The 26,718-nt window shown below is 48.1% G+C and overlaps 1 protein-coding gene across 5 annotated transcripts in view; it reads left to right on the forward strand.

The window, feature by feature from the left end:
- The window catches only part of TRMT2A (tRNA methyltransferase 2 homolog A), a 110,252-nt gene that overhangs the window by 75,672 nt on the left and 7,862 nt on the right, over positions 1–26,718 (forward strand). For all 5 annotated transcript variants that reach the window (XM_063964717.1, XM_063964716.1, XM_063964718.1 and 2 more), the window contains one exon: positions 14,473–14,589. In XM_063964717.1, coding sequence (XP_063820787.1) covers positions 14,473–14,589 — 117 coding nt within the window. The remainder of the gene's footprint in view (positions 1–14,472; positions 14,590–26,718) is intronic.

The raw sequence follows: 26,718 nt of genomic DNA on the forward strand, positions 1-26,718 counted from the left end.
AGAGAGTCATACTGCAGGCGGCGCTCCATATGCTTCTAACCGCAAAGGGTGTTGTTCCCTGTTTTTTACATATCATTTGAATCGGGACAGTTCTCATGCCTTTGTTTTCTTTTCACGTTCCAAAGCCAGTTGGCTCGGCCAGGCCTATTCTGGCCTTAGAATCCTTTCAGTCTGCGATTGCTAGTTGAACAAGAAAGGGAGTTTTACGCGTCCCTTGTCTTCAGGGATGCCTGCTTACTGATTTCCATTGGGTTTCCTCATCGGGCTTTTCTCAGAGTCGCATTACAGGATTCTCATTTTCACTGTAAGTCCTTTTCTTTCGGTCTCTCTTCCGCTCCCACAGGGTTCAGGAAGATCACAGAATAACTCTTTTTAAAGGGGTTGACGTTGGTTTCCTAATGGGACAATCTACTGCTACTATCCCACTCTGTACATTACGTGGCTTCTGAAGATCCGGAGGATCCAGGAGCTTCTGGTTCGACACAGATCCAATTTATGCTCCTCATAAACGTATTCTCAACAGGGTCCGTCGGAGGATTTTTCCTTCCTCGGTACCAGGTACTCTATTTCTTCAGTCAAGCTGCAACGCAATGAGTGGTCGCCTACATTCCCCTCTGAGCGGGGGACAACAATCTTCTTACCAGATCAGGCCACCAGGTCAGACTCCTGGGTGAGGGAACATTCCCCGGAGTTTTGTCAGGTGGTCTGCTGTGGGCGGAGATTTCGAATCGACCTCAGGGCGTTCTGACTGACTCTTTAACCCTTTACTACTCACCGACGTGAGCTCTGGTGGCAGTAGCCGAGGATGCCCTCAGGGCTCCTGGGAGTTTCTGGTTATTCTATCCTGCCTCCTTTTCTATTTCTACCTCACTTTCGGTAACACAGGAGGAGAATATGCGTGCTAGTCCTCTCGGTGGCTCTGGTTGGGCCACCCATGACTTGAAGATACGGCTACAACTGTTGTCGGTAGAGGAGCCTTGGCTCCTACCTCGACTGGACTGTCTACTTCAACAGGGTCCTTTTCTTTGTTCAATCTTACACTGGTTTCATTTAACCGTGTGACTGTTCACGAGACCTCAGAAGGGAGGAGTTCCCTAGTTCGGTTAGGCCTACTAGGCCCCGATTTCAGAAGTCTGTTACCTCTTCTCGCTTTTGCCACTTTTGGAAAGCTGTATGGGACATAATAAGGATAAAAGGGGGTTTTCCCCTTCTTTCAGTTACCATTCAGCCGTAATCTTTGGTTTCTCTGGGAGGTTTTGCTCCGCTGCGCTTCAAACCACATTGACCTGAATTTTCGGTCCCTGCCTTTTTCGGTTTTCTTCCAAAAGAAATTAGCATGGCGCCCGTAAGTTCGGGCTCTCTTTCAGGGAGTACTCTATTAGCAACTCCCCCGGCTGAGCTTCGGCCTCAGCGGTCGTTTCTTCCAAAGGGCATGTCCGTTTTTCATAAAAATCTGACACTAGTGTTTTTCAGTCCTCTTTGACTGTTGTCAGGGCTCGCTGACTTTCTCTACAGAGGTCTTAGGCTATTCGACGAAGGGTTTTTTCTTCTTTATTCTGTACGATGCTCCCGTACTAAATAGCCAGGGTCCCAGCATATGCTGGGCTGTTGGATACATCTGACCATCAGACAGTCTTCTTGGCGGTTGCTCGGGAGCCTCCGTTTTCCATTTCAGCGCACTTTACGTGCGTGGTGGGACCTTCGTGGGCAGCTGCCCGTGGGGTCTCCATGAATACTTTAGGTCGGGCGGCTACTTGGTCCGGCCGTCATACGTTTGTCAAATTCTACAAGTTTGACACTTTTGCGGCCTCTGCATCTCAGTTTGGCCGAGTGGTTTTACAGAACTCTCAGCGCTCTCCCACCCGTTCTGGGAGCTCTGGGACGTCCCCATTGTAACTACGCTCCAGTGGCCCCTAGTGGATGAAGGAGAAATCAGGATTTTGGTACTTACCGATAAATCCCTTTCTCCGATTCCACAGGGGCCGCTGGACGCCCGCCCAGCGCTGTTCCTCCTTGTTTTTTGCTTAACGGTTTGCAGATCACCATATGACTGCTTGTTGAGTTCGGGCTAGCCGGTTGTTTGTTAGGTTCTGTTCCAGGTTGGGTTTGTGTTATCCTGGTTTACAGGGCGTCATTAACCTCCTCTACCTTACGGTTTGTTTATTACAGCTCTCCTCGGGCACAGTTTTACGTAGACTGGCTTGGAGGGGAGATAGTAGGGCAGGAGCTAGCCACAGTGTGAGAATTTTAAAGTGCCAGCACCCAATTACTGCCTACTATTTCCCCATTGTAACTACGCTCCAGTGGCCCCTGTGGAATCGGAGAAAGGGATTTATCGGTAAGTACCAAAATCCTGATTTAATGAACTATTCTTTTTATTTGTATTGAATAGAGCTAAAGAACCTGTATGTATTTTTCATCCACTAGGGGTCACTGGAGTACACTTGGGATATGGACGGCTTTAGCAGAACAGGCACTGAATATTTAAATTCAGTAACTCTCCTCCCCTCCATACTCCCAGAGTACCTCAGTGTGTTTTTTTCTGTGCTCACAGCAGTGACACGCACGTGTGGAACCTCCACACTTACTTTGATATTTTATACTTTGTTTCTCTTACGCCCTAGAGGATGCTGGGGCCTCCAAAAGGACAATGGGGTATAGACTAATCCGCAGGAGCTTGGGCACACTATAAAGACTTAAACTGGGTGTGAACTGGCTCCTCCCTCTATGCCCCTCCTCCAGACCTCAGTTAGACTTTGTGCCCAGGAGTGAAGGGACACACACTAGGGGAGCTCTCCTGAGTTTCTCTAAAAGACTGTTAGGTTTTTTATTTTCAGGTAGACCTGCTGGCTACAAGCTCCCTGCAGCGTGGGAGTGAGGGGAGAGAAGCAGACCTACTCCTTCTTAGTTCAAGGGCTCGGCTTCTCGGCTACTGGACACCATTAGCTCCAGAGGGTTTGATCACTTGGTGTGCCTAGCTGCTTGTTCCCGGAGCCGCGCCGTCAACCCCCTCACAGAAGCCGGGTGAGTATTAGAAGAACAGAAGACTTCAGTAACAGAGGTAACATGCAGCGGTCATGCTGTGCTCCATGCTCCCACACACCAACGGCACTCAGAGGGTGCAGGGCGCTGGGGGGGGAGCGCCCTGGGCAGCAAGTTACTGAGGCTCTTTAAACAAGACAAGGCTGGCTTGAGTTTGTTGTTCGGTGCCCGGGCACCGTGTCCGCTACCCCCGCCAGCATATCGCAGCGGTCCCGCTGCGCGCCATTTGCTCCCACACACCAACGGCTGATATCGGGTGCAGGGCGCAGGAGGGGGCGCCCTGGCCAGTATGTTAATTTATTTTTACAATCCCAGTATACATATACAGTGGGTAGCCACTGTATATGGTCCCCTGCCTGCATATAACGGGTTAAATATAGTGGGCTACTGCGCGCCGATAAGGGACGGGGCTTAGCCCTCACAGAAAGAGACAGCGCCATTTTAAGCAATGTCCCCGCCAAAACGTGTGTACAGCACAGACAAGGGGGGGGCACATATATGTTAGTGTTATGTAGGAATGTATAACACTATTTTAAGTTGAAAATGGGCATGTACTCTTGGTTGTGTATACTCTGTGTGCTCCCTGTCAGAAATACACTATTGTCGACATGTGTGAATGTTCTGTTACTAACGCCTCTGGGGTTCATTGTCTGCATCGCCGACACCTGTTTGGTACTTGATACAGTAGATAGTGAGTCAACAGATCGGTTGTGTTATACTTGTTCATAGTAAACACGGTATGGGAGACACAGTAGTATGTGGGTGACCCTGTCGGCACCAACTGTTATTACCGGGTGTAAATTGACATGCTGTAACTAACTTATACATGTATATATATTTATATGTATTTATATGGTTCGGTTCCGTGACTCTGTAGCTCGAGCACAGACATGGTTATTAAAATTATATATGTATAATTCCCTCGGAGTCACAAGTATGTTATTTTGCCTGGTTGCTACTCCCTGCTGTCGACGATTACTAGGTTTTCTGTCGACTATAATGTTTTCTGGTAGAGCCACAACTGCGGATTCAGTACATGGTCATACACATTCAGAACACATTAATGTCACTTGGGTCCTGAAGGTTCTGGACAATCCGCTTATATGTATGTTATATGTATATATAGGTTGGGATATGTGTGTTTATGTGTATTACAATATGTATATTCATCTTATGATTTATAATGAATGCTGAAGTAATAGTATTTTTTCTCATGTGCTGGTCGCTCTGTTGATAAAGCTCTAGGTCGGCCGTGACGAGTGGGTCTCCCGTCCTCTCAAGGAGTCCGAATGTTTATTCTTTTCCCGCGGTGGAGAGAATACTGTGAAAGTCAACTCCTGGTCGACACGGGGTCCTGTGACAAAGGATCGGGTACAGGAAGCTAAGTGATATTTTATTTCTATTCTTTGGACTTATTTGCATTACATGCACATAAGGGAGTGTTTATATTCGGAGGGATATCCGATAGAATTATCCTGCAGAGATAGGGGATTTTCCTTATGTTGGGTCTTCTCTATACATCGCGGCAGGCTGCAGTGCGTATACAGGAGGTGGCCGGGGAAATGCTGAGGCTGACTCCGAGAGATACTGGAGTTTTTTTTCCCTAGGGCGGTGTGCCGCTGTTTGGGGATGCCTTAGTTCAGTCACTTTCGGCGGATACTGCTGGTAAATCTAACTTAGTGAGTTAGATTCCCTCACAACGGTTGGTGCCGCATTCCTTTGTGGGATGCAGTCGCTTTAACTAGTTCGATACCGTTCTTTCCTTTTCTGTGCAGATGGAAGGTGAAAAGGTAAGTGTACTGCAGCCTTGTTAGGTTCGCAGAAGCGGAGGTCGTTTTCTGTTTCTCACACATCCACCACATGGTGCTGAATCTACCTGCCTGGACCCCACTCCGGTGAGGACTCGTCTGCTACCTTTCAGTTAGTCCGGGAATAGACCAGGACCCGAGAGTTAGTTATAGAATCCGGAGGGGGACCGTCTAGAGTTACAGATGTTTCCCCTCACTGATTTTCTAATAGATCTTACCGTTTCCCCTCTGGAAGGGGAGGTAATACGCGAAGCCACTCCAGAGGTGCGTCAGATTCAGGGCCTTGTCCTCCTGTCCCGGTTATAAACTAAAAAAAAAAAAAAAGTTTACATGCGTTGTTCTACGCATTCAGATTACCTGGAGGGATAGCCAGGATGGTCTTTGCCATTTCACTGGAGTGATGGTAGTATGATGGTTTTCTTTCAATACTAAGAGCCATTGTTATTCTGTAATGAGATGTTCGTCTGATTGAGGCGAGGTCAAGAAACAAGTGGAGCAAATCATTGTTACTTTCTCTGTCTGTTCTTCAACACAGGGAAGGACTGTTGTTCCCAACGACTCAGATGTCGGAGGTGGTATCGGTAGATACTGAACGGTTGAGGTTCTGTGTTTTCCTGTGGAAAGAGGTCTGAGGATCCTGAGTCGGATCAGATTTGCAGTGCAAATCCTTCTGTATGTTCCGTTGATGAAGAAGTTGGGTGCGGCCTAAGAGGCCTTTTCGGTGAGCAGGTCAAATGCCAGAGTGGTTTTCACGGGACCTGTTGGGTATGTGGTCCGGGTCTCACCGGCACATGCACCGGAATATAATTCTAATGGCCAGGATATCGCTCCTGTGGTGTCTGCTCAGTTCTCACCTCCTAGAGGGACGAAGGTTCGCGATCCAGGATTAGATCCTGGTGTCCATGCATGCAGATCTCCGAGGCTGGGGAGCAGTCCTTGCATGGGAAGTATTTCCAGAGGAAAAGGTCAAACTGTGAAGCTGGTCTACAATAAGCTTTCTTGAAGTAAGAGCGGTTTTCAATGAACAGATTCTTCGTGATCTGCCCGTGTTAATTCTGTCGGACGACTTGGCAGCAGTGGCGTAAGTAAGCCGCTAGGGCGGAACAAGGAGCAAAGCGGCAATAGCAGAAGCTGAAATAGTTTTCCGCTGGGTGGAAAGACTGGCAAACGTTATATTAGCAGTCTTAGTTCCGGACGTAAACGACGGAGAAATAGATTTCCTCTGCAGACGCGCTCTCCATCCGGGAGAAATACTGTCGTCATCGAGAAGTTTTACAGAAGTGATAAGTCTTTGAGGAGTGCCTCAGTTGGGCATGTTGGCTTCTCGCCTCAACGAGAGACCTCAGGAATATGGTTCCACGTCAAGGGACACTCAAGCTATAGCAGTGGACGCCCTCGTGACACCTTGGGTGTTTTCAGTCGGTCTATGTGTCCCCTCCGCTTTCACTCTGCTGAAGGTGAAAAAACGTAAGAAGAACAGAGGTTCCGGCGATCCTCATAGTTCCAGTCTAGCCAAGGAGGGCTTGGTATCTAGTTCTTCAAGATTTATTCATAGAAGATCCCTGGCCTCTTCCTCTACGGGAGGAACTGTTACAGCAAGATCCGGGCGTGTATCAGGACTTACCGCGGCTGCGTTTGACGGTGTAGCGGTTGAACGCCATATCCTAGTCCGATCGGGTATTCCCAGTGAGGTCATTTCCACACTTCTTCAGGCTAAAAAAGAAGTAACGGCGAAGCCTTAACACCGTATTTGGCGTGAATATGTGTCTTGGTGTAAATCTAAGGAGCTTCCTACGGCAGACTTTCAGCTGAGTCGTTCTTCTCCATTCTTTGCAAGCAGGTGTTGATGCAGGCCTACAGTTAGGCTACGTTTCAGGGCAGTTTTGGCCTTGTAAATTTTTCTTTAAAAACAAAAACAAAAAAAAGAATTGGCCATCTTTCCGGAAGTTCAGACTTTCGTGAAAGGAGTACTGCACATCCAACCTCCATTTGTGCCCCATAGGCACAGTGGGCTCTTGACGTGGTGGTGCGTTTCTTGTGTCTCACTGATTGGAACCTTTATTAAAGGTTGTGTTAAAATTTCTCTCTTGGCGAGTGGTCATGCTTTTGCTTTTTGGGCGACCGCAAGGCGGTTGTCGCAAGTAGCGGCTTTGTCTCACAAGAGCCCCTGTTTGATCTTCCAAGTGGATAGAATTGAGAACTCGGATAGTAGTTCTGCCAAAAAGGGTTTTCGGGGTTTATCAAAAACCTGCCTAGTTTGATGCATGTGGTAACTTCAGCATTGGCTGATTCAATGTCTCTCGATGTAGTCAGGGCTTTGAAGATTTATGTCGCCAATTGCGCTCAGTTTGGGGAAACGGAGGCTCTGTTTGTCCGGTATGCTCCCAGCGTGCTTGGGGCGCCTGCGTCTCTGCAGTCTGTTACACGCTGGATCTGTGATACGTTTCGGTGTGCTAATTCTACGGCTGGATTGCCGTTACCGAAGTCGAGGGAGACCCATTCTGCTAGGAAGATGGGCTCTTCTTGGGCGGATGCCCGAGGTGTCTTGGTGGGTTAACTTTGCCGAGCGGATACTTGGTCGGGTTCAAACACTTTGGCTAAGCTCTACAAGTTTGATACCCTGGCTGATGGGGACCTCATGTTTGCTCAATCGGTGCTGCAGAGTCGTCTGCACTCTCCTGCTCGTTCTGGAGCTTTGGTATAGACCCCATGGTCCTTTTGGAGTCCCCAGCATCCTCTAGGATGTAAGAGAAAATAGTATTTTAGTACCTACCGGTAAATCCTTTTCTCCTAGTTCGTAGAGGATGCTGGGCGCCCGTCCCAGTGCGTACTGTGTCTGCAGTTATTGATTTTGGTTGCACTTTGTGGTGTTTCTTCTCTGCCAGGCTATCGCTAACGTTGTTCATGCCATGGCATGTGGTTTCTTATTATTGGTTGGGTTGACACACAGGTTGTGTTCCATGTTCTATCAGCATATGGCTGTATGGTTTCATACCGTGGGCTGGTATTCTGTTGAAGGCCATGTTTTGCGGTATGTTCGTGGTGTGAGCTGGTATGACACTCACTGTGTTTAAATTTATAAATTCTTTCCTCGAAATGTCCGTCTCTCCTGGGCATAGTTTTCTAACTGAGGTCTGGAGGAGGGGCATAGAGGGAAGAGCCAGTTCACACCCAGTTTAAGTCTTTTTATAGTGTGCCCAAGCTCCTGCGGATCTGTCTATACCCCATGGTCCTTTTGAAGTCCCCAGCATCCTCTACGGACTAGGAGAAAAGGATTTACTGGTAGGTACTAAAATCCTATTTTATTTTTAAACTTTTTATTTTTAACTTTTTTCACCTTGAGCACATCCCTTGCCAGTTTAGCAAGAAACTTGGGTCCGGGATAATGCACGCTGCAAGGGCAGCTACTGGCGTGTCGGTCCTCACACAGAGCACGCTCACAGCCAACAGCATCTCGGTCTCTGAGTTGCAGGAAAGGGCTGAACGGAGCTTACAGAAGAAGCCCCGTCATCGCCCTCGCTACATGATATCAGGTATGCTGGGTGGGACAGGGCGGTCAGCTCACGCTGCCGCCCCACTGTGTGGGGTCTGTGCTTCCTTTTCTCCGCCGCCCGCACCCGCCACTGTTTACAGGCCGCTCGCCCCAGCCAATTCAACCGCGCTGTATATAGACGGGGCTTAGCGCCCGCCACATCCGCTCCGGCCCTGCTGCTTACTGAGGCGCACCATCCGCCTCTCTGAGGGGCTGCACATCACTTAGAGATGCCGGCCGCACTTCCATAGCGCAGCTTCCCGGCGCTATACGCCACGCATCCCGGCTCCCTGCATACTCTTCTCGGCTCCCCGCACTCTCTCCCGTCCGCTACAGAGTCTGCGGTACACGGAGCTCAAGGCAGGCAGCGCAGGTGCAGGGGGGGTGAGGGGGAGTAAATGCCCATATCAGCAGCGATAAAGGCACGGCTGCATGGGGTTACAGGGAATATTGCATGTGATTAGGACTGAAAGCATGGCATGTGGGTCATTTTAACCATGCTTCCTGTTTCTGATTCCAGAATGTTCCTGTCCTACAACACTACTCCACCGGATGGCGCAGGGGTGTTAGTGGGAATTTTGGATCAGGTTTCATATAGTACTGGCCACGTGCACTGCACTTCGGCCATATATAGACACACCTTAGTAACAATTTTACTGAGTCGTGCAAGTTGTCTGTCTTTGTCTATTTGTATTGTCTGTCTGCATAATGAGTAAGGCACCAGCTAAAACTAAAAAGCAGTTTCACTGCAATGTCTGTAAGAGTGTGTTACCGGATGGTTCTACCACATGTACAGTATGTTTTGTAAAATCAGCTACAAATACGAATTCTACTCCGGTTTCATCCCCGGACCCTCAATGGGCAATACTAGCAGATGTTATGGCTGGGGTGCAATCAGAATTAGCCGCTGCTCGACACGAGCGGGAAGCGGCTAGATCTGAGTCGCGGGTGAGACCGCCAGAGATACCAGAGGGGTCTCAGCCTTTGCAAAGGTCCAAGTCCACTTCAGGTAGAAAGGATAATTTTCATTTGTCTTATGATTTACCAGTTTCTGCTATGTTGTTTTCTGACTATTCTATGCCAGAACTCACGGCCCAAGATGAGCATGAGGAAGGCGAATTGGACCAGCAGTCAGATAGTGAGGATATTGACAGGCCGGGCATTGATAATCTCATCAGGACGGTGCGTCAATCTCTGAAGTTTCCAGAGACTGAAGAACCTCTGACAAATGATGAGGTAGTATTTACTAAACGACAGATCTCCAGTGTGTTTTCCTTTTTCGGAATCTCTTAATAAGTTGTCAATAGAAACACGGAAGAATCCGGATAAACGGTTTTCTATATCTCGCCGATTTAAATCTAGTAACCCGTTTCCAGAGTCTGTGACATGTACATGGGAGAATCCGCCAATGGTGGATTCGTCTGTGTCAAAACGTACTAAAAAATGAACCATTCCAGTACCAACTGCTTCTACGCTTAAAGACCCTTCAGAGCGTAAACTAGAAGCTATGCTAAAGTCCATGTATACGGCAGCAGGAGTGTTGCTTAGACCTGGTTTGGTTGGCATTTGGGTAACTAAGGCGCTAATTGTATGGATAACGGAACTCAAGTCCACCCTACATGACGATCACCTTATACTTATCGCTGATCAAATCTGTGAAGCTGCTGATCATCTTTGTACAGCTTCTACTGACGTCTGTCAGCTCAGTTCTCGCTTTTCATCGTCTCTAGTTACGGCACGACGAGCACTCTGGCTGCGTTCTTGGCAGGCGGAGGCAGAGGTCAAGAAAGGAATAGAAGCGTTACCTTATGGTGGCGAGAAGTTGTTTGGTCCTGAATTGGACAAATGGATTTCTGAGGCCACGGAGGGGAGGGGGGGTGGAGTCTGTTTTCCTACCATTGCCTCCAACGGTACCTAGACGGAAATACTCTGGCCCGGCGTTCAAATCCTTTAGACCTCAGCCCTTTCGAGGCCGTGGTAGAGGAACAGCCACACCTGGTAGACTAGGTCGAGGACGTGGTTTTCAACAAACCACCACCAGTCGTCGGGACGCTAAGGTCACCAACAAGCCAGTGGCATGAGGGATTACCAGCCCATCTCGGATCTCCAGTTGGTGGTTCCAGACATCCACAGATGGGTGGATCCGCAATTTAGTGTTAAAAGGTCACAAAATAGAGTTCGACTGTCTCCCACCACTGCGGTATTTCAAGACAGGACTGCCTGTGTCGGATGACAAGAAGGCGGTTCTGCAAATTGCCATTCAGTCTCTGCTGGATTCAGCAGTTTTGATTCCGGTCCCTGTTCACCAACAAGGTCAGGGTTATTATTCCAGTCTTTTTGTAGTACCAAAGCCGGATGGCTCGGTCAGACCAATATTGAACTTAAAGGGTCTCAATCAGTACGTCACTTACTACAGATTCAAGATGGAATCCCTGCGGTCAGTAATTGCAGGTTTAGAGCCACAGGAATTCATGATTGCGCTGGATCTCAAGGATGCGTACTTACACATTCCAATTTGGCCACCTCATCAGAGGTTCTTGCGTTTTGGGGTACGGCAAAACCATTACCAGTTTCAGGCTCTACCGTTTGGCCTCTCGTCAGCGCCTTGGGTATTCACCAAAGTGATGTCTGTGATGATAGCTCATCTCAGATCCCTGGGAGTGATAATCGTTCCGTACTTGGACGATCTACTTATCAAAACTCCGTCTCAACAGATGCTCCTCCAACATGCGTTGCTAACGTACAATGTGCTAGTTCAGCACGGTTGGATTGTCAACTTCAAGAAATCACATCTGATTCCATCTCAACGACTTCAATTCCTAGGAATGATTCTCAATACGGTGGATCAAAGAATTTACCTACAAGAACAGAAAGTACAGAGTATTCGTCATCTGGTACAATTAGTACTCAAGCCACGCACAGTCTCGGTACATTTGTGCGTTCGACTGTTAGGAAAAATGGTTGCGGCTTTCGAAGCGCTTCAGTTCGAAAGATTACACTGACGTCCTTTTCAACTGGATGTGCTCGCACAATGGTCGGGGACGCATCTGCAGATTCACCAGATGGTGAGGTTGTCTCCACGGGCCAGAGTATCTCTACTCTGGTGGCTCAAAGGACACAATCTATCCGCAGGGAAACGGTTCGGCGTCTGGAATTGGATAATTCTAACGATGGACGCGAATATCAGAGGTAGGGGAGCTGTGGTTCAAAATTGTCAGCTCCAGGGTCTCTGGGCGGATCACGGAAGATTGCGGTCTATAAATGTCCTGGAACTCCGGTCAATTTACAATGCGCTACAACGAGCTGTGCACATGCTCCAGTCTCAGACGGTCCAGGTTTAGTCAGACAACGCGATGGCGGTCACGTACATAAACAAACAAGGAGGAACAAGAAGCCGCATGGCCATGCGGGAAGTAGCTCGAATCCTCAATTGGGCCGAGCATCGCCAAGTGATATTGTCGGCAGTGTTCATTCCGGGAGTGGACAACTAGGAGGCGGATTATCTCAGTCGTCGGGATTTTCATCCAGGAGAATGGGCATTAAATCCAGATGTGTTTCACATGTTGGTCCAGAGGTGGGGTTACCCTCAAGTGGACCTGATGGCGTCTCACCACAATCACCAAACGCCCCAGTATGTGTCCAGAACGCGAGATCCAAAGGCAGTGGCGGTGGATGCTCTCACAATCGCGTGGCCGTACAGTTGCTAAAACGGATCAAATGAGTCTGCAACAGTCATACTAGTGGCGCCTCATTGGCCTCTGAGAGCTTGGTTCTCGGATCTCCGCGGACTACTCGCAGACTATCCTTGGCCGCTCCCGCTTCGTCCGGACCTGTTACAACAGGGTCCGTTCCTTTACCCCGATTTAGCGCGTCTGCGTTTGACGGGATGGCTGTTGAGACCGCCCTCTTAAGAAGAGAGGGCATTCCGGAATCTGTTATACCAACCATGTTACGTGCTAGGAAGCCAGTTACGGCAACTCATTATCACAGAATTTGGCGTGCCTATATAGGTTGGTGTGAAGCTCGGAAGTTTCCGACGACCTCTTTCAAGTTATCCCGTCTCTTGTTATTCCTGCAGACAGGGTTGGATGGAGGACTACGTTTGTCTACACTAAAGGTGCAGGTTTCTGCCTTGTCAATTTACTTTCAAAGACGTTTGGCTCTTTTGCCGTCTGTACACACTTTCCTGCAAGGTGTCCTCAGACTACAGCTCCATTTATACCACCTACAGCGCCATGGGACTTGAATCTGGTTGTAGATTTTTTACAGTCTTCATATCTTGAACCCTTACAACAAGTGGATGTTAATTTTCTCACTTGGAAAACAATTTTTCTTCTAGCCTTAGCTTCGGCAAGGCGTGTTTCAGATTTGGGTGCCTTGTCATGCAAGCCACAGTATTTGGTTTTTCATGATGACAGGGCGGAACTTCGGACGAATCCTGCTTTCTTGCCAAAGGTAGTGTCATCTTTTCACATCAATCAACCAATAGTAGTTCCTGTGTTAACAGAAGATTCAGGAACTTTAGATGTGGTACGCGCATTACGCGTTTATGTAGCCCGAACGTCTGCAGTTCGTAAGATGGATACATTGTTTGTTCTCTATGATGCTGCCAAGATGGGTTGGACAGTTTCCAAGCAGACCTTATCCAGATGGATTAAACTGACCATACCTCAGGCTTACCTTCATGCTAGGCTGCAGCCGCCTACATCAGTAACAGCTCATTCCACACGTTCTGTAGGAACTTCATGGGCAGCTGGTCGTGGGGCTTCTACGACGCAGCTTTGCTGTGCGGCTACATGGTCATCAGTGCACACGTTTGTGCGCTTTTACAAGTTTGATACGTTTGCGGCATAAGCATCTAGCTTTGGCCGCCTAGTGTTACAGGTGCCAAACAGCTCTCCCGCCCACAGGGGAAGCTTTGGTACGTCCCAAGAGTACTCCAGTGACCCCTAGTGGATGAAAAAGAAAATAGGATTTTGGTACTTACCAGGTAAATCCTTTTCTTTGAATCCATAGGGGGTACTGGACGCCCACCCAGAGCAGTTTTACCTAGTTTGTGGTAAGTTCAGTAGATCTTATGGTAACACATTCTCACCGATTTGTTCAAATTTTCAAGTTCTATCGGTTATGGTGTCAACTGTTTAGTTGTCAGTTACATTATGTGTCAACTTTATTGTTGTCCGTTCTGTTATAATGTTATATGTAATTCTCCATTGTTCATCCTCTCTATCGCTCCTGTTCGGCTCCGTAAAAAACACTGAGGTACTCTGGGAGTCTTGAGGGGAGGGGAGTTATTGAATTTAAATATTCAGTGCCTGTTCTGCTAAAGCCGTCCATATCCCAAGAGTACTCTAGTGCCCCCTATGGATTCAAAGAAAAGGATTTACCTGGTAAGTACCAAAATCCTATTTTTGCTCTTTGGGTACTTTCAATGAACCATTCGGTACTTAACTGACTTCTAAATGCACATGATGCAAACAGCCATTTTCTGAGACTGCTGCTTATGAGTTCACTAAGACAGTATCTCATGAATTCTAGTCCTAAAGTGCCTTGGTGATGTCACAAATTAATAGGACACATTCTCAAATTTGGTTCATCTTTCAAAATGACTTAGTGCTCTTAAAGAAAAACAGACCGACATGCTTAAACCTTCTAATATAAAATGTGACATTGAATGCTCTCAATCCTGTTAGTAAGTTAGGCAGTTCCAGAGTCTAAAATATGTAATTTTAAAATTAAGGAGTCAGCTTTGTGGTGACAATGAATGTGCAGGAAGGGAACTTGCTCCAAGTGCAGCATTCTTGAGCTGTAATAACATCATGTGACATCAGGGATGAAGTCTATAATTTTAGCAACAAAGTAGCTGTATGTAGCAAATGTTCTCTACTGTAATGGTATTTATTTAGAAATTTTATGCATATTTGTGAGTGTGGGTGGTCATATTTCTCTTATCAGAGGTATGGAAGAAAAGGGGAAACCTGTTGAGGCACTTTTGAGAAGTTGTAGCAATTTACATTTATGTAAATTTCTGTAGAAGTCCTTGTAACATGCATGCCTTGAATAAATATGCAAGACATTCCTTGATTACAGATCTAAACAACATTGAATTTCGTTGTGGCAAAGCTGAAGACATCTTCCCTACACTCATAAACTCATTCACATCTCAGAACCCTGTTGCCATAGTTGACCCACCTAGAGCCGGACTGCGTAAGTATCTGATTGCATTACTAAGGTGGCAACATTAGAGCATTAAAATATCCATTGGGGACATTTAATTTCAAAGTGCAGTTGATTGTCTCATTAGCTAAATATTAAATAACAGTGGGCTTTCTTGGTTTACAGCACTTTTATTTTAAAGGTATATGAAACTTGTTTTTCTGCAGCGGGGTACACTGGGCTCCACAAGAATAGACATTGGGGTGTAGAGTAGGATCTTGATCCAAAGCACCAACAGGCTCAAAAGCTTTGACCTTCTTCCCAAGATGCATAGTGCCGCCTTCTATATCACCCCGCCTCCGTTCATAGGAGCACAGTTTGTAGTTGGTGCTTGCAGTGCAAGCATGTAACAGGAAGAGCTGCTCACAGCAGCTCTAGAAAAAGCTTTCTGTGAGGAAAAAAGAAGACTACAAGGGCTGCAGCAGAGGCACAGATTGTGTTGGATGACAGTAGACATTGCCTGCTGCAGCTCCATCTCTCCCCCAGCGGCGCTGTACACTCCCGTGCCCTGGTTGCCGGGTACCTACAACAGGAGGCTCCGGTTTTCTTCCAAGTTAGGCACACACGGCTGGGGCTCTCCGGGATCGCGTGGCCGCACTTCGGGAGGAGGTAAGTGGGTCCCGCTCGCGGGACCCGCACTTTATCGCGGCCGGTGGTAGGCGGGCCGCGCGCGCTGGCGATGGACACTGTGGCAGTACAGGCGATCCCACTAGATCACCAGTGCATGCGTGCAGGTCAGGTTTTCTCTCTAAACCTTTTTACAAGTATCCCGCAGTACCCGGTGGTTTTGCAAGCAGAGTGGATAAGGCTTAGACCTGGAGCCCCTCCCCCAGCCCCAGGGCGCCATTTCCCGCAAATGTTCCCACCCTGGAGCTGCATATCTGTCTCTCCCTCACTCCCTGTCAGTGTCTGGGCGCCATTATCTCTCAGCTTCACTGTTCCTGGGACTGCTTGGGCAAATCCTCCTGCGTAAAGCCGCCTGGTTGTCAGTGCTGTGACTTTACATGACACTTAAGTATTCTACCTTCCTTTAGAGACGGTGCTAGTTAAGAAAGAGTGCATTTAGTCAGGGTTTTCTAGCACAATTACCCTGTGATATACATCCAGTTCTTACTGTGCAGTGTTATATCTATTGATTATATATATATATATATATATATATATATATATATATATATATATATATAAGCTAGTCCAGTGCAGTATTATTGTTAGTCACATTTTGTACAATGCAGAGGTTATTACTATCTGTGTGTGCATTAGCTAGCTGAGTGGTGTCCATTTTGTGTCTTTCACTCAACTTGCTATCCCTATATTCTATAACCTGAGGGGGCTTGGTGCGTCAGGTTTTATATCGATATAGGATTTTCACAAAGATATACTTTAATACGTATTTTTCTCTGTGATTTTAGTCACCATATCTCTCCTTTATCTCTGCTAGTGCTGACTACACTGCGCAGGGGTTTGGGTAAGAGGTATTGTGCTGCTGCCAATTGTACTGTGTTACCTGATACTGCAAGTTATATCATGTCTGCTTCTGAGGGTAACGGTTCTGGGGCTGAACACACTGCCGGTGTTGCTGAAGCCACAGCTATCTATGAGGAAAATATAGCAGCTGTGAGCTCTGGTTCTGGGGGCTTCTGGCCCCCCAGTGGGATTGTAGCAACGGGGGTACATAATGACCCACCGTGGGCTACTTTCTCCATGCTTCTACATACGCTAGTTACTAAACTAACCCCCCTATGGGACCTCCTATGCCGGTGCAACCGTGTGTGGTCCCCTTCAGCTAACCCGCCGGGGGCGGATAATTTGTCTGCTCAATTGAAGAAGTTGAACCAGTCCTTGACTACTTAAAAAGTCTGACCCTCGCTCGCCTAAGACCAAGGGGTCCTCTATGCGAGCTCTTATCTCCTCACAATCCACTGCTGTCACTGACACCTCGTCTGATGAAGATGGCGCTTACACTGACCCCACAGATTCTGACACAGATACTGCTGGTGGATGTTCCTGATCTTTTGGAGGCTATTAAGTTGATTTTACAGATTAGGGATGATCCCGAGCCATCTGTCCCTCCTAAGAAACCAGATAGGTTCAAGCGTCAGAAGGTGGTTAAACAAGTTTTACCTCACTCTGACCATCTAGTGGAGATACGTCAGGAACCCTGGGGAAACCCGGGAAAGAAGTTTGTGCCTCAAAGAAGATGCTGGCTCGCTATCCCCTTGCGCCAGAGCTGTCTAAAAATTGGGAAACGCCTCCTCCAATAGACTCATATGTGGCTAGGATGGTGGTTTCCTCAGCTCTATCTGTCACGTCTCTAAAAGAGCCTACGGATAAAAGTGTGGAGGGTTGTCTGAAAGCGATTTACACCCTCACGGGTGTTGCACAAAGGCCCTCTATTGCAGCAACACTGCAGGGGCTATTGAAGCATGGGCCCTAGAGTTGGAAGCTGAAATCTCTTCTGACCATGGTAGACAATGCTTGTCATATATTGTCACAGCTTCTCACTATATTAAAGAGGCGGCTTCTGATGCCGGTATTCTAGCAGCCAAGGCCTCTACTACATCAGGCCTGGCTCGCCGGATATTGTGGCTGAGATCCTGGTCTGTGGATCTGGACTCTAGAAAAACCCTGGAGGTACTCCCTTTAAAGGGAGATATTCTGTTTGGGGAAGACTTAAACAAGATAGTGGCTGACTTGGCTACTGCCAAAACTGCCCGTCTGCCAAGTACCGCTCCTTCTGTGTCGAAGGCTAAAGGTACTTCCTTTCGCCCCTTTCGTCCTTCCGGTAAAGCAAAAGGTCAGGCGTACAACAAGCAGGACCGCACTTCAAAACCTGGTAAGCCGAAGCCCAAAAGAGCCTGGGATGCCCGTCTGCCAGCGTCCAAGACGGATAAGCCTGCCGCATGACAGGCGCGCCTCCCCCTGGGGGATCCCAGGGTGGGGGGGTCGGCTTCCAGGGTATACCCAGGAATGGTTGAAGACCACTTCAGATGCCTGGGTACGGGAAGTCGTCACTCGAGGTTACGCCATAGCCTTCAAAAACCGTCCCCTTCATCGATTTTGCCTGACAGACGTCCCGTTGGACCAGACAAAGGCAAACACTCTACATTCGGTGGTACAGACCCTCCTGGATACAGGAGTCGTAGTACAGGTGCCTCTTGCTAAGAAGGGCCGGGGGTATTATTCTCCGCTGTTTCTAGTCCCGAAACCGATCGGGTCCTCTCGGCCCATTCTCAATCTCAAGGCATTGAACAGGTTTGTGAAAGATTCCAAGTTACGTATGGAAACCCTTCGCTCTATAGTTCTGGCCTTGGAACCTGGGGATTACATGGTCTCCCTGGACTTACAGGATGCTTACCTGCATATTCCTAAAGCAGTGTCACATCAGCAATACCTGAGGTTTGCGATTGGCAACCTCCATTACCAGTTTCGGGCATTACCTTTTGGTTCAACTACGGCTCCGCGAGTCTTCACCAAAGTTTTGGCGGTGATGATGGTGGTGCTCCGCCGTCAAGGGGTCAGGATACTACCGTATCTGGACGACTTGTTAATCCTGGCAAATTCCCCAGATATTCACCTACGTCATCTGGATATGACTGTCCAGTTTCTAAAAGCCCACGGGTGGCTCATCAACCGGAAGAAATCCTCCCTAGTCCCTGCTCAGAACATGGTGCACCTGGGGGCGCTATTGGACACTCACAACCAGCGGTTGTTCTTGTCTCAGGGGAAAGTCCTGAAGTTTCAGGACCGGATTCGTTGCCTCCTTTCTCGTCCGCAAGTGTCGATACATTCGGCAATGCAGGTGCTGGGCCTCATGGTATCAGCATTCGACATGGTGGAGTATGCTAAAATTCATTCTCACCCCCTCCAGAGGCTGATTCTAGCCAAGTGGGACGGCCTGCCCCACCGGATCAGGTCTCACATGATCTCATTGACTCCGGAGATCCGTCTGTCGCTGCACTGGTGGCTCCAGGACCAACGATTGTACAGGGGCCGTCCCTTCTGGATATCCGACTGGGTCCTGTTGACGACAGATGCCAGTCTCAGAGGTTGGGGAGCGGTGCTCGAGCAACACTCCCTTCAGGGTCGGTGGACCAAAGAGGAATATCTCCTCTCGATCAACATTCTGGAATTGCGGGCGGTCTTCAATGCGTTGACCCTGGCCCAGCATTTAATTCAGAACCGTCCTGTTCAAGTACAGTCGGACAACACCACCACAGTGGCTTACATAAATCATCAAGGCAGCACTCGAAGCCTTTTGGCAATGAAGGAAGTTTCACGGATTCTACATTGGGCGGAACGCCATCTACCGGCCATATCGGTAATATTCATTCCAGGAGTCCTGATTTGGGAAGCGGACTTTCTCAGTCGTCGGGACGTGCATGCCGGCGAGTGGGGCCTCCATCCAGAAGTGTTTCAACTCCTAGTGGAAAAGTGGGGCCTTCCAGACGTAGATCTGATGGCGTCTCGACACAATCAGAAGGTTCCGGTCTTCGGAACAAGGACAAGGGATCCTCAAGCAGCATTCGTGGATGCGCTGGTGGTGCCGTGGAGGTTTCGGCTGCCGTATGTGTTCCCTCCGGTGTCACTCCTGCCCAGGGTAATTCGGAAGTTCAAGCAAGAAAGAGAAATTCTGCTTCTTATAGCTCCAGCGTGGCACAGACGGCACTGGTTTTCAGACCTACAGGGCCTATCGTCGGAGCGTCCAATTCTACTTCCACAACGCCCAGACGTCCTCGTTCAGGGCCCCTGTGTCTACCAGGACCTAGCCCGTCTGCCTTTGACGGCGTGGCTCTTGAAGCTTCCGTCTTGAGGGCTAAAGGGTTTTCTGAGGCGGTCATTCAAACTATGTTGCGGGTCCGGAAACCGGCTTCTGCTCGGATTTACTGTAGGGTCTGTCATTCTTACTTTGTTTGGTGCGCATCTAACAATTTATGACGCTTCCAAGATTAGTATAGCCAAGTTGTTGGCCTTTCTTCAACAGGGCCTGGACTTAGGCCTGCGTCTGGCCTCCCTCAAGGTTCAAATATCTTCCTTGTCGGTGTGGTTTCAGAGAAAAATTGCGACCTTACCTGATGTACATACCTTTACTCGGGGTGTGTTGCATATCCAACCTTCCTATGTCCCACCTGTGGCTCCTTGGAACTTGTAGGTGGTTTTGGAGGCGTTACAAGAGTCTCTGTTTGAACCTCTTGGTTCAGCTTATCTTAAGTGGCTTTCCCTTAAGGTGGTGTTTCTGCTGGCTATTGCTTCAGCTAGAAGAGTGTCGGATTTGGGTGCCTTGTCTTGTAGTTCCCCATATCTGATATTTCACCGTGAACGGGAGGTTCTTGGTACTCGTCCCGGTTATTTACCTAAGGTGGTTTCTTCGTTCCACCTTACCCAGGAGATTGTGGTTCCGGCACTTGTTTCTCCTGATCTGTCTCCCAAAGAGCGGTCTTTGGATGTGGTACGGGCTCTCCGTATCTATGTGAAGCGAACTGCTTCTGTTAGGAAATCTGATTCTCTCTTTATTCTGTTTGGATTTCACAAACAGGGCTGGCCGGCTTTTACAAGCAGACTTTGGCCAGATGGATTAGAATGGTGATTGCACATGCTTATGTGAAGGCTGGTCTGTAAGCTCCTGCTCACATTACGGCCCATTCTACTCGGTCTGTTGGACCTTCTTGGGCGGCCCGCCGTGGTGCGACCCTTGAACAATTGTGCAAGGCGGCTACATGGTCCTCAGTGAACACGTTCATTAGGTTCTATGCCTTCAATACCGCCGCTTCCCAGGATGCTTCCTTTGGACGCCGGATTCTTATGCCCGCTACAGTGCGTCCCCTCCCATAAGGAACTGCATTAGGACATCCCCAATGTCTATCCTTGTGGAGCCCAGTGTACCCCACAACAGAAAACGAGTTTTATGGTAAGAACTTACCTTTGTTAAAACTTTCTGCGAGGTACACTGGGCTCCACAAGGCGCCCACCGTGACGCACTTAGCTTCTTTGGGTTGGTATGGCATTAGCCGCTGACACTTCTCCTGTCGGGAGAGTGTTGTGTTTGTGGCAACTGGCAGTTGTCGTCTCTTTTACTTGCTACTGCATTGGGCTGGTTAACAAAACTGAGCTCCTGTGCACGGAGGCGGGGTGATATAGGAGGCGGCGCTATGCATCTTGGGAAGAAAGCCAAAGCTTTTGAGCCCGTTGGTACTTCGGATCAAGATGCTACTCTACACTCCAATGTCTATCCTTGTGGAGCCCAGTGTACCTCGCAGAAAGAGTTTTAACAAAGGTAAGTTCTTACCATAAAACTCGTTTTGTTGGTCATCCATAGGGGACATTGGAACCATGGGATATAGGGTGAGCTGAGGAGTTTAAGCAACGAAGAGTTAAAAGTTTTGTAGCAGTAGCATAGGCTCCTCCCATATATCGCTTCTCTGGCTGCAGCAGCCAGTTTTTTGCCCCAGGAGTTGAGCACTTTTTTTCTGCCTGCTTTTAGTGCAGCAGCTGTTATTGTTTTTTCTCATACGTCCTAGAGAATGCTGGGGACGACATCAAGACCATGGGGTATAGACGGGATCCGCAGGAGACATGGGCACTCTAAAGACTTTTCATTGGGTGTGAACTGGCTCCTCCCTCTATGCCCCTCCTCCAGACCTCAGTTTTAGAAATGTGCCCAGGTCGACTAGATGCACTCTGAGGGAACTCTACTGAGTTTCTCTGAAAAGACTTATGTTAGGTTTTTTATTTTCAGGGAGATCTGCTGGCATCAGACTCCCTGCTTCGTGGGACTAAGGGGGCAGAAGTAGGAACCAACTTCCTAAAGAGTTTCATGGCTCTGCTTCTGGCTGACAGGACACCATTAGCTCCTGAAGGGAACTGAACGCTAGCCGTGCCTAAATGCTCACTCCCATAGCATGCCGTCACCCCCTCACAGAGTCAGAAGACAGGTGAGTGTTAGAAGACAGATCTTCAATCAAGAAAGTGACGGCTAAAAGTACCGCGCGGCTGGTGTGAGTGCTGCGCGCCATGTTGCCCACACATACACAGGCACTGCAGGGCGCAGGGGGGGTGCCCTGGGCAGCATGAAACCTATGGAAACTGGCATAAATAAGGGGCATAAGTTGCTGAGGCACAGTCCTACCCCCGCCAGTATAAAAAATTACCTCATAAAAGCTGAGGAGAAACACACCATTGAAGAGTGGAGCTTCCTCCTCAGTCAGCCAGCACACTGCTCAGCGCCATTTTCTCTCTCTCCTCTGGCTGCAGAGACAACACTGGTCCTCCTCCACTACTGAACAAGTATCAGGGTGCAAAACAGGGGGGCCCACAGTGAATTTGGTGCTATATAATTGTGTGATTAACATTATAAAAGCGCTGAATGTCAGTGGGCATTTTGTGTTCACAGACATTGCGTTACTGGCGCTGGGTTGTGAACTGGCAAAATCCTATCTGTGTCCCTCTGACAGATTTTACTGTGGGTCCCCTATAAAACCCGGAGTGTCTGTGGTGTGGTTCTGCACGTGTGTGACATGTCTGTGGCAGGGAACTCTGTGGAGACATGTTAGGGACACAGAGGTGTAATATGACACCAAGAGCCTGACTGGGTGAAAGGTTACATGATAGTGTGAATCATATCAGTAAGAGGTTGGACTGAATCTCATACAGAAAATGAAAATAATTTGTTGAAGGTGTGATTTTTTAATAGTTCTGCCTTTCATCCACAGGGACCTTTCTGGGTCACATACAAATTTGCACAAGTAGTACAAACTGATACCGATACGAACTCTGATTCTTGTGTCGACACTAGTGATTCCAGTGGAATAGGTCCTAAGTTAGCAAAAAAGCATTCAAAACATGTTTTAGCTATAAAGGAGGTTTCAAAAAAAGGAGGTTTGTCCTGCACCGGCCTGATTAGATATATGTGAAATGATGATACTTAAACCAAAAATCGGACAGTAATATTAAATATTCATTATTCCCATCTGTCCATGTGGCGGTGCGCCCAGAGTCAAAGAGAAGGCAAAATGTGACAAAGAAAGAAAAAGTATGACTCTTGTTGGGGCGCACTCTTGTTGTATCTTAGTGTCTAATGATTAGTGATGTGTATAAGAAATAATCAATTCTTTATTCCTGCTCTTAAAATAAATGGGAACTCAGCACAAAACAAAAATCAGTAATGAAATTTAACATAAATGAATATTAGCATTCCAACAAGGAAACAAGTATTCCCTAGAGAAATTTTTCCTAGAGAAATTTTGGAATGTTCAGATCTTGTTTATGCTAGGATAAATGCATATTGGAAGATAGCTACATACCATGCTGCTTCCGTCTGCCAAAGATCGGAGGGCGTTGTGGAATGCTGATACAGATTCCAAAAGAAATATGGAGACTCTCCCGTGTAAAGGTGAGGCCTTGTTTGGTGATGGGCTGGATGCGTCAGTCCCGGCGGCTACCGCAGGTAAATCGACATTATTGCCTTATGCTCCTACACCGGCGAAAAAGACACATCACTCTCACCTGCAGTCCTTTCGGCCCAACAAATACAAAAAGGCCAAAGGTCCCCCCTTTTTTTTTTTTTTTTTTTTTTTGCAGGTAGGGGAAGGGGAAAAGGAAAGAAATCCGCAGAGTCTCCCGACCACCCCTGCTTCTGCCAAATCTGCAGCATAACGCTGGGGCTCCCTTGCGGGAGTCCGCTCGGGTGGGAGCACGTCTGAAACTTTTCAGCCAAATCTGGATTCAATCTGGCCTGGACCAATGGGTCTTACAAATAGTGTCCCATGGGTACAAACTAGTGTTTCAAGACGTCCCTCCATACCGATTTTTCAAATCGACCTTGCCAGCTTCTCTTCCGGGAAGAGAGGCAGTAACAAGGCAATTCAAAAATTATGTCAGGATCACGTCATTGTCCTGGTACCTTTTGGCACAGCAAGGAGAAGGTTTTTATTCAAGCCTCTTCGTAGTTCCGAAGCCAGACGGCTCGGTCAGACCGATTTTAAACCTGAAAAATCTGAATCTCTACCTGAAAAGGTTCAAATTCAAGATGGAATCCCTGAGGGTAGTGATTTCCAGTCTGGAGGAGGGGGACTTCATGGTGTCAGTAGACATAAAGGATGCTTACTTGCATGTTCCCATTTATCCTCCTCACAAAGCTTATCTGAGATTCGCAGTACAGGATTGCCATTACCAGTTCCAGACGTTGCCGTTCGCACTCTCCACTGCACCGAGGATATTCACCAAGGTGATGGCGGAGATGATGGTCCTCCTTCGTTAAAAAGGAGTCAATATAATTCCTTATCTGGACGATCTCCTGATAAAAGCGAGATCCAGGGAACAGTTGGTGCAGAACATCGCACTCTCCCTGTCAATACTCCAACAACACGTTTGGATCATGAATTTTCCAAAGTCGCAGTTGGAACCGACGACAAGATTGTCCTTTTTAGGGATGATTCTGGACACAGAAGTACGGAGAGTATTTGTTCCAGTGGAAAAGGCTCTGGAAATCCAGAAAATGGTCAAACAAATATTGAAACCAACAAGGGTGTCGATCCATCAATGCATTCGGTTGTTGGGGAAAATGGTAGCGGCCTACGAGGCCATACAGTTTGGCCGATTTAATGCCAGAATATTCCAGTGGGACCTGTTGGACAAGTGGTCCGGATCCCACCTACACATGCACTGGAAAATAATCCTGTCCCCCAAAGCCAGGATTTCGCTCTTGTGGTGGCTACACAGTTCTCACCTACTAGAGGGACGCAGGTTTGGGATTCACGACTGGGTTCTAATAACCACGGATGCAAGTCTCCGAGGCTGGGGAGCTGTCACACAGGGGGAAAGCTTCCAAGGAAAATGGTCAAGTCAGGAAGCCTGCCTTCACATAAACGTTCTGGAATTGAGAGCCATTTACAACGGCCTTCTACAAGCGGTACATCTTCAAGATCCCGTGCAGATCCAGTCGGACAATGTAACAGCAGTCGCGTACATAAACAGGCAAGGCGGAACGAAAAGCAGAGCGGCAATGGCAGAGGTGACAAGGATTCTCCTCTGGGCAGAAAGACATGTTAGAGCTCTGTCAGCAATTTTCATTCCGGAAGTGGACAACTGGGAAGCAGACTTCCTCAGCAGACACGATCTCCATCCAGGAGAGTGGGGCCTCCACCAAGAAGTCTTCGCAGAGGTGACAAGTCTTTGGGGAGTTCCTCAAGTAGACATGATGTCATCTCGTCTAGACAAGAAGCTTCAGAGATATTGTTCCAGGTCGAGACTCAAGCAATAGTAGTGGATGCACTGGTAACCCAGTGGGTGTTTCGGTCGGTATATGTTTTCCCTCCACTTCCACTGATTCCAAAAGTTCTCCAAATAATAAGAACAAGAGTTTGAGCAATCTTCATTGCCCCAGACTGGCCAAGGAGGGCTTGGTATCCAGATCTTCAGGAGTTGCTCATAGAAGATCCTCGGCCTCTTCCTCCTCGAGAGGACCTACTACAGCAGGGGCCGTGTGTGTATCAAGACTTACCGCAGCTACGTTTGACAGCATGGCTGTTGAGCGTCGGATACTAGCCTGAAAGGGTATTCCTAAGGAAGTCATCCCCACTCTTATTCAGGCCAGGAAAGGAGTAACGTCTAACCATTACCACCGTATTTGGAGAAAACGTGTCTTGGTGTGAATCCAAGAAGGCTCCTACGGAAGAGTTTGAGTTGGGATGTTTTATCCATTTTCTGCAGGCGGGTGTGGATGCTGGCCTTAGATTGGGGTCAATCAAGGTCCAAATTTCAGCCTTATCGGTTTTCTTTCAAAAACAATTGGCCTCCTTTCCAGAAGTTCAGATGTTCGTGAAAGGGGTTCTGCACATCCAGCCTCCATTTGTGCCTCCAGTGGCACCATGGGACCTTAATGTGGTGTTGCAGTTCCTTCAATCAGATTGGTTTGAACCTCTGCAGGAGATAGAATTTAAGTTTCTCACTTGGAAAGTGGTGATGCTTTTGGCCTTGGCATCCGCAAGGCGGTGTATGAGTTGGGGGCAGAGTTAAGAACTCGTCAACAATTTCTTCCAAAGGTGGTTTCGTCCTTCCACATAAACCAACCTATTGTGGTGCCAGTAGCTACTGACACTTTCACTGAGTCACAGTCTCTAGATGTGGTTAGAGCTTTGAAGATTTATGTCACAAGAGCAGCTCGGTTACGGAAAACAGAGGCTCTGTTTGTCCTGTATGCTCCCAACAAGATTGGGTGTCCTGCTTCTAAGCAGACTATTGCGCGCTGGATCAGAGGGACAATTCAGCACGCTCATTCTACGGCAGGCTTGCCGGTACCGAAGTCGGTGAAGGCCCATTCTACTAGGAAAATGGGCTCATCCTGGGCGGCTGGCTGGGGAGTCTCGGCTTTACAACTTTGCCGAGCAGCTATTTGTTCAGGGTCAAACACATTTGCTAAATTTTATAAGTTTGACACCGTGACCGATGAGGACCTCAAGTTTGGTCAATCGGTGCTGCAGGGTCATCCACACTCTCCCGCCCGTACTGGAGCTTTGGTATAGACCCCATGGTCTTGATGTCATCCCCAGCATCCTCTAAGACGTATGAGAAAATAGGATTTTGATAACCTACCGGTAAATCCTTTTCTCCTAGTCCGTAGAGGATGCTGGGCGCCCGTCCAAGTGCGTACTTTACCTGCAGTTTAGTTATTACAGTTACACAAGTTGTGTTATCTTGGTTTCAGCATGTTGCTGCAATTAGTTCATGCCTTTTGGCGTGTGTTATGTTGAATGCCATGTGTGCGGCATGGTTGAGGGTGTGAGTTGGTAGATATCTCACCACTAGTTAAGTAATTCTTTTCCTCGAAATGTCAGTCTCCCTGGGCACCGTTCCTACAACTGAAGTCTGGAGGAGGGGCATAGAGGGAGGAGCCAGTTCACACCCAATGAAAAGTCTTTAGCGTGCCCATGTCTCCTGCGGATCCCGTCTATACCCCATGGTCTTTATGTCGTCCCCAGCATCCTCTACGGACTAGGAGAAAAGGATTTACCGGTAGGTTATCAAAATCCTATTTTCTCTGACGTCCTAGTGGATGCTGGGAACTCCGTAAGGACCATGGGGAATAGACGGGCTCCGCAGGAGACTGGGCACTCTAAAGAAAAG

Source organism: Pseudophryne corroboree, chromosome 1, assembly GCF_028390025.1.
Source record: "Pseudophryne corroboree isolate aPseCor3 chromosome 1, aPseCor3.hap2, whole genome shotgun sequence".
NCBI lineage: Eukaryota > Metazoa > Chordata > Amphibia > Anura > Myobatrachidae > Pseudophryne > Pseudophryne corroboree.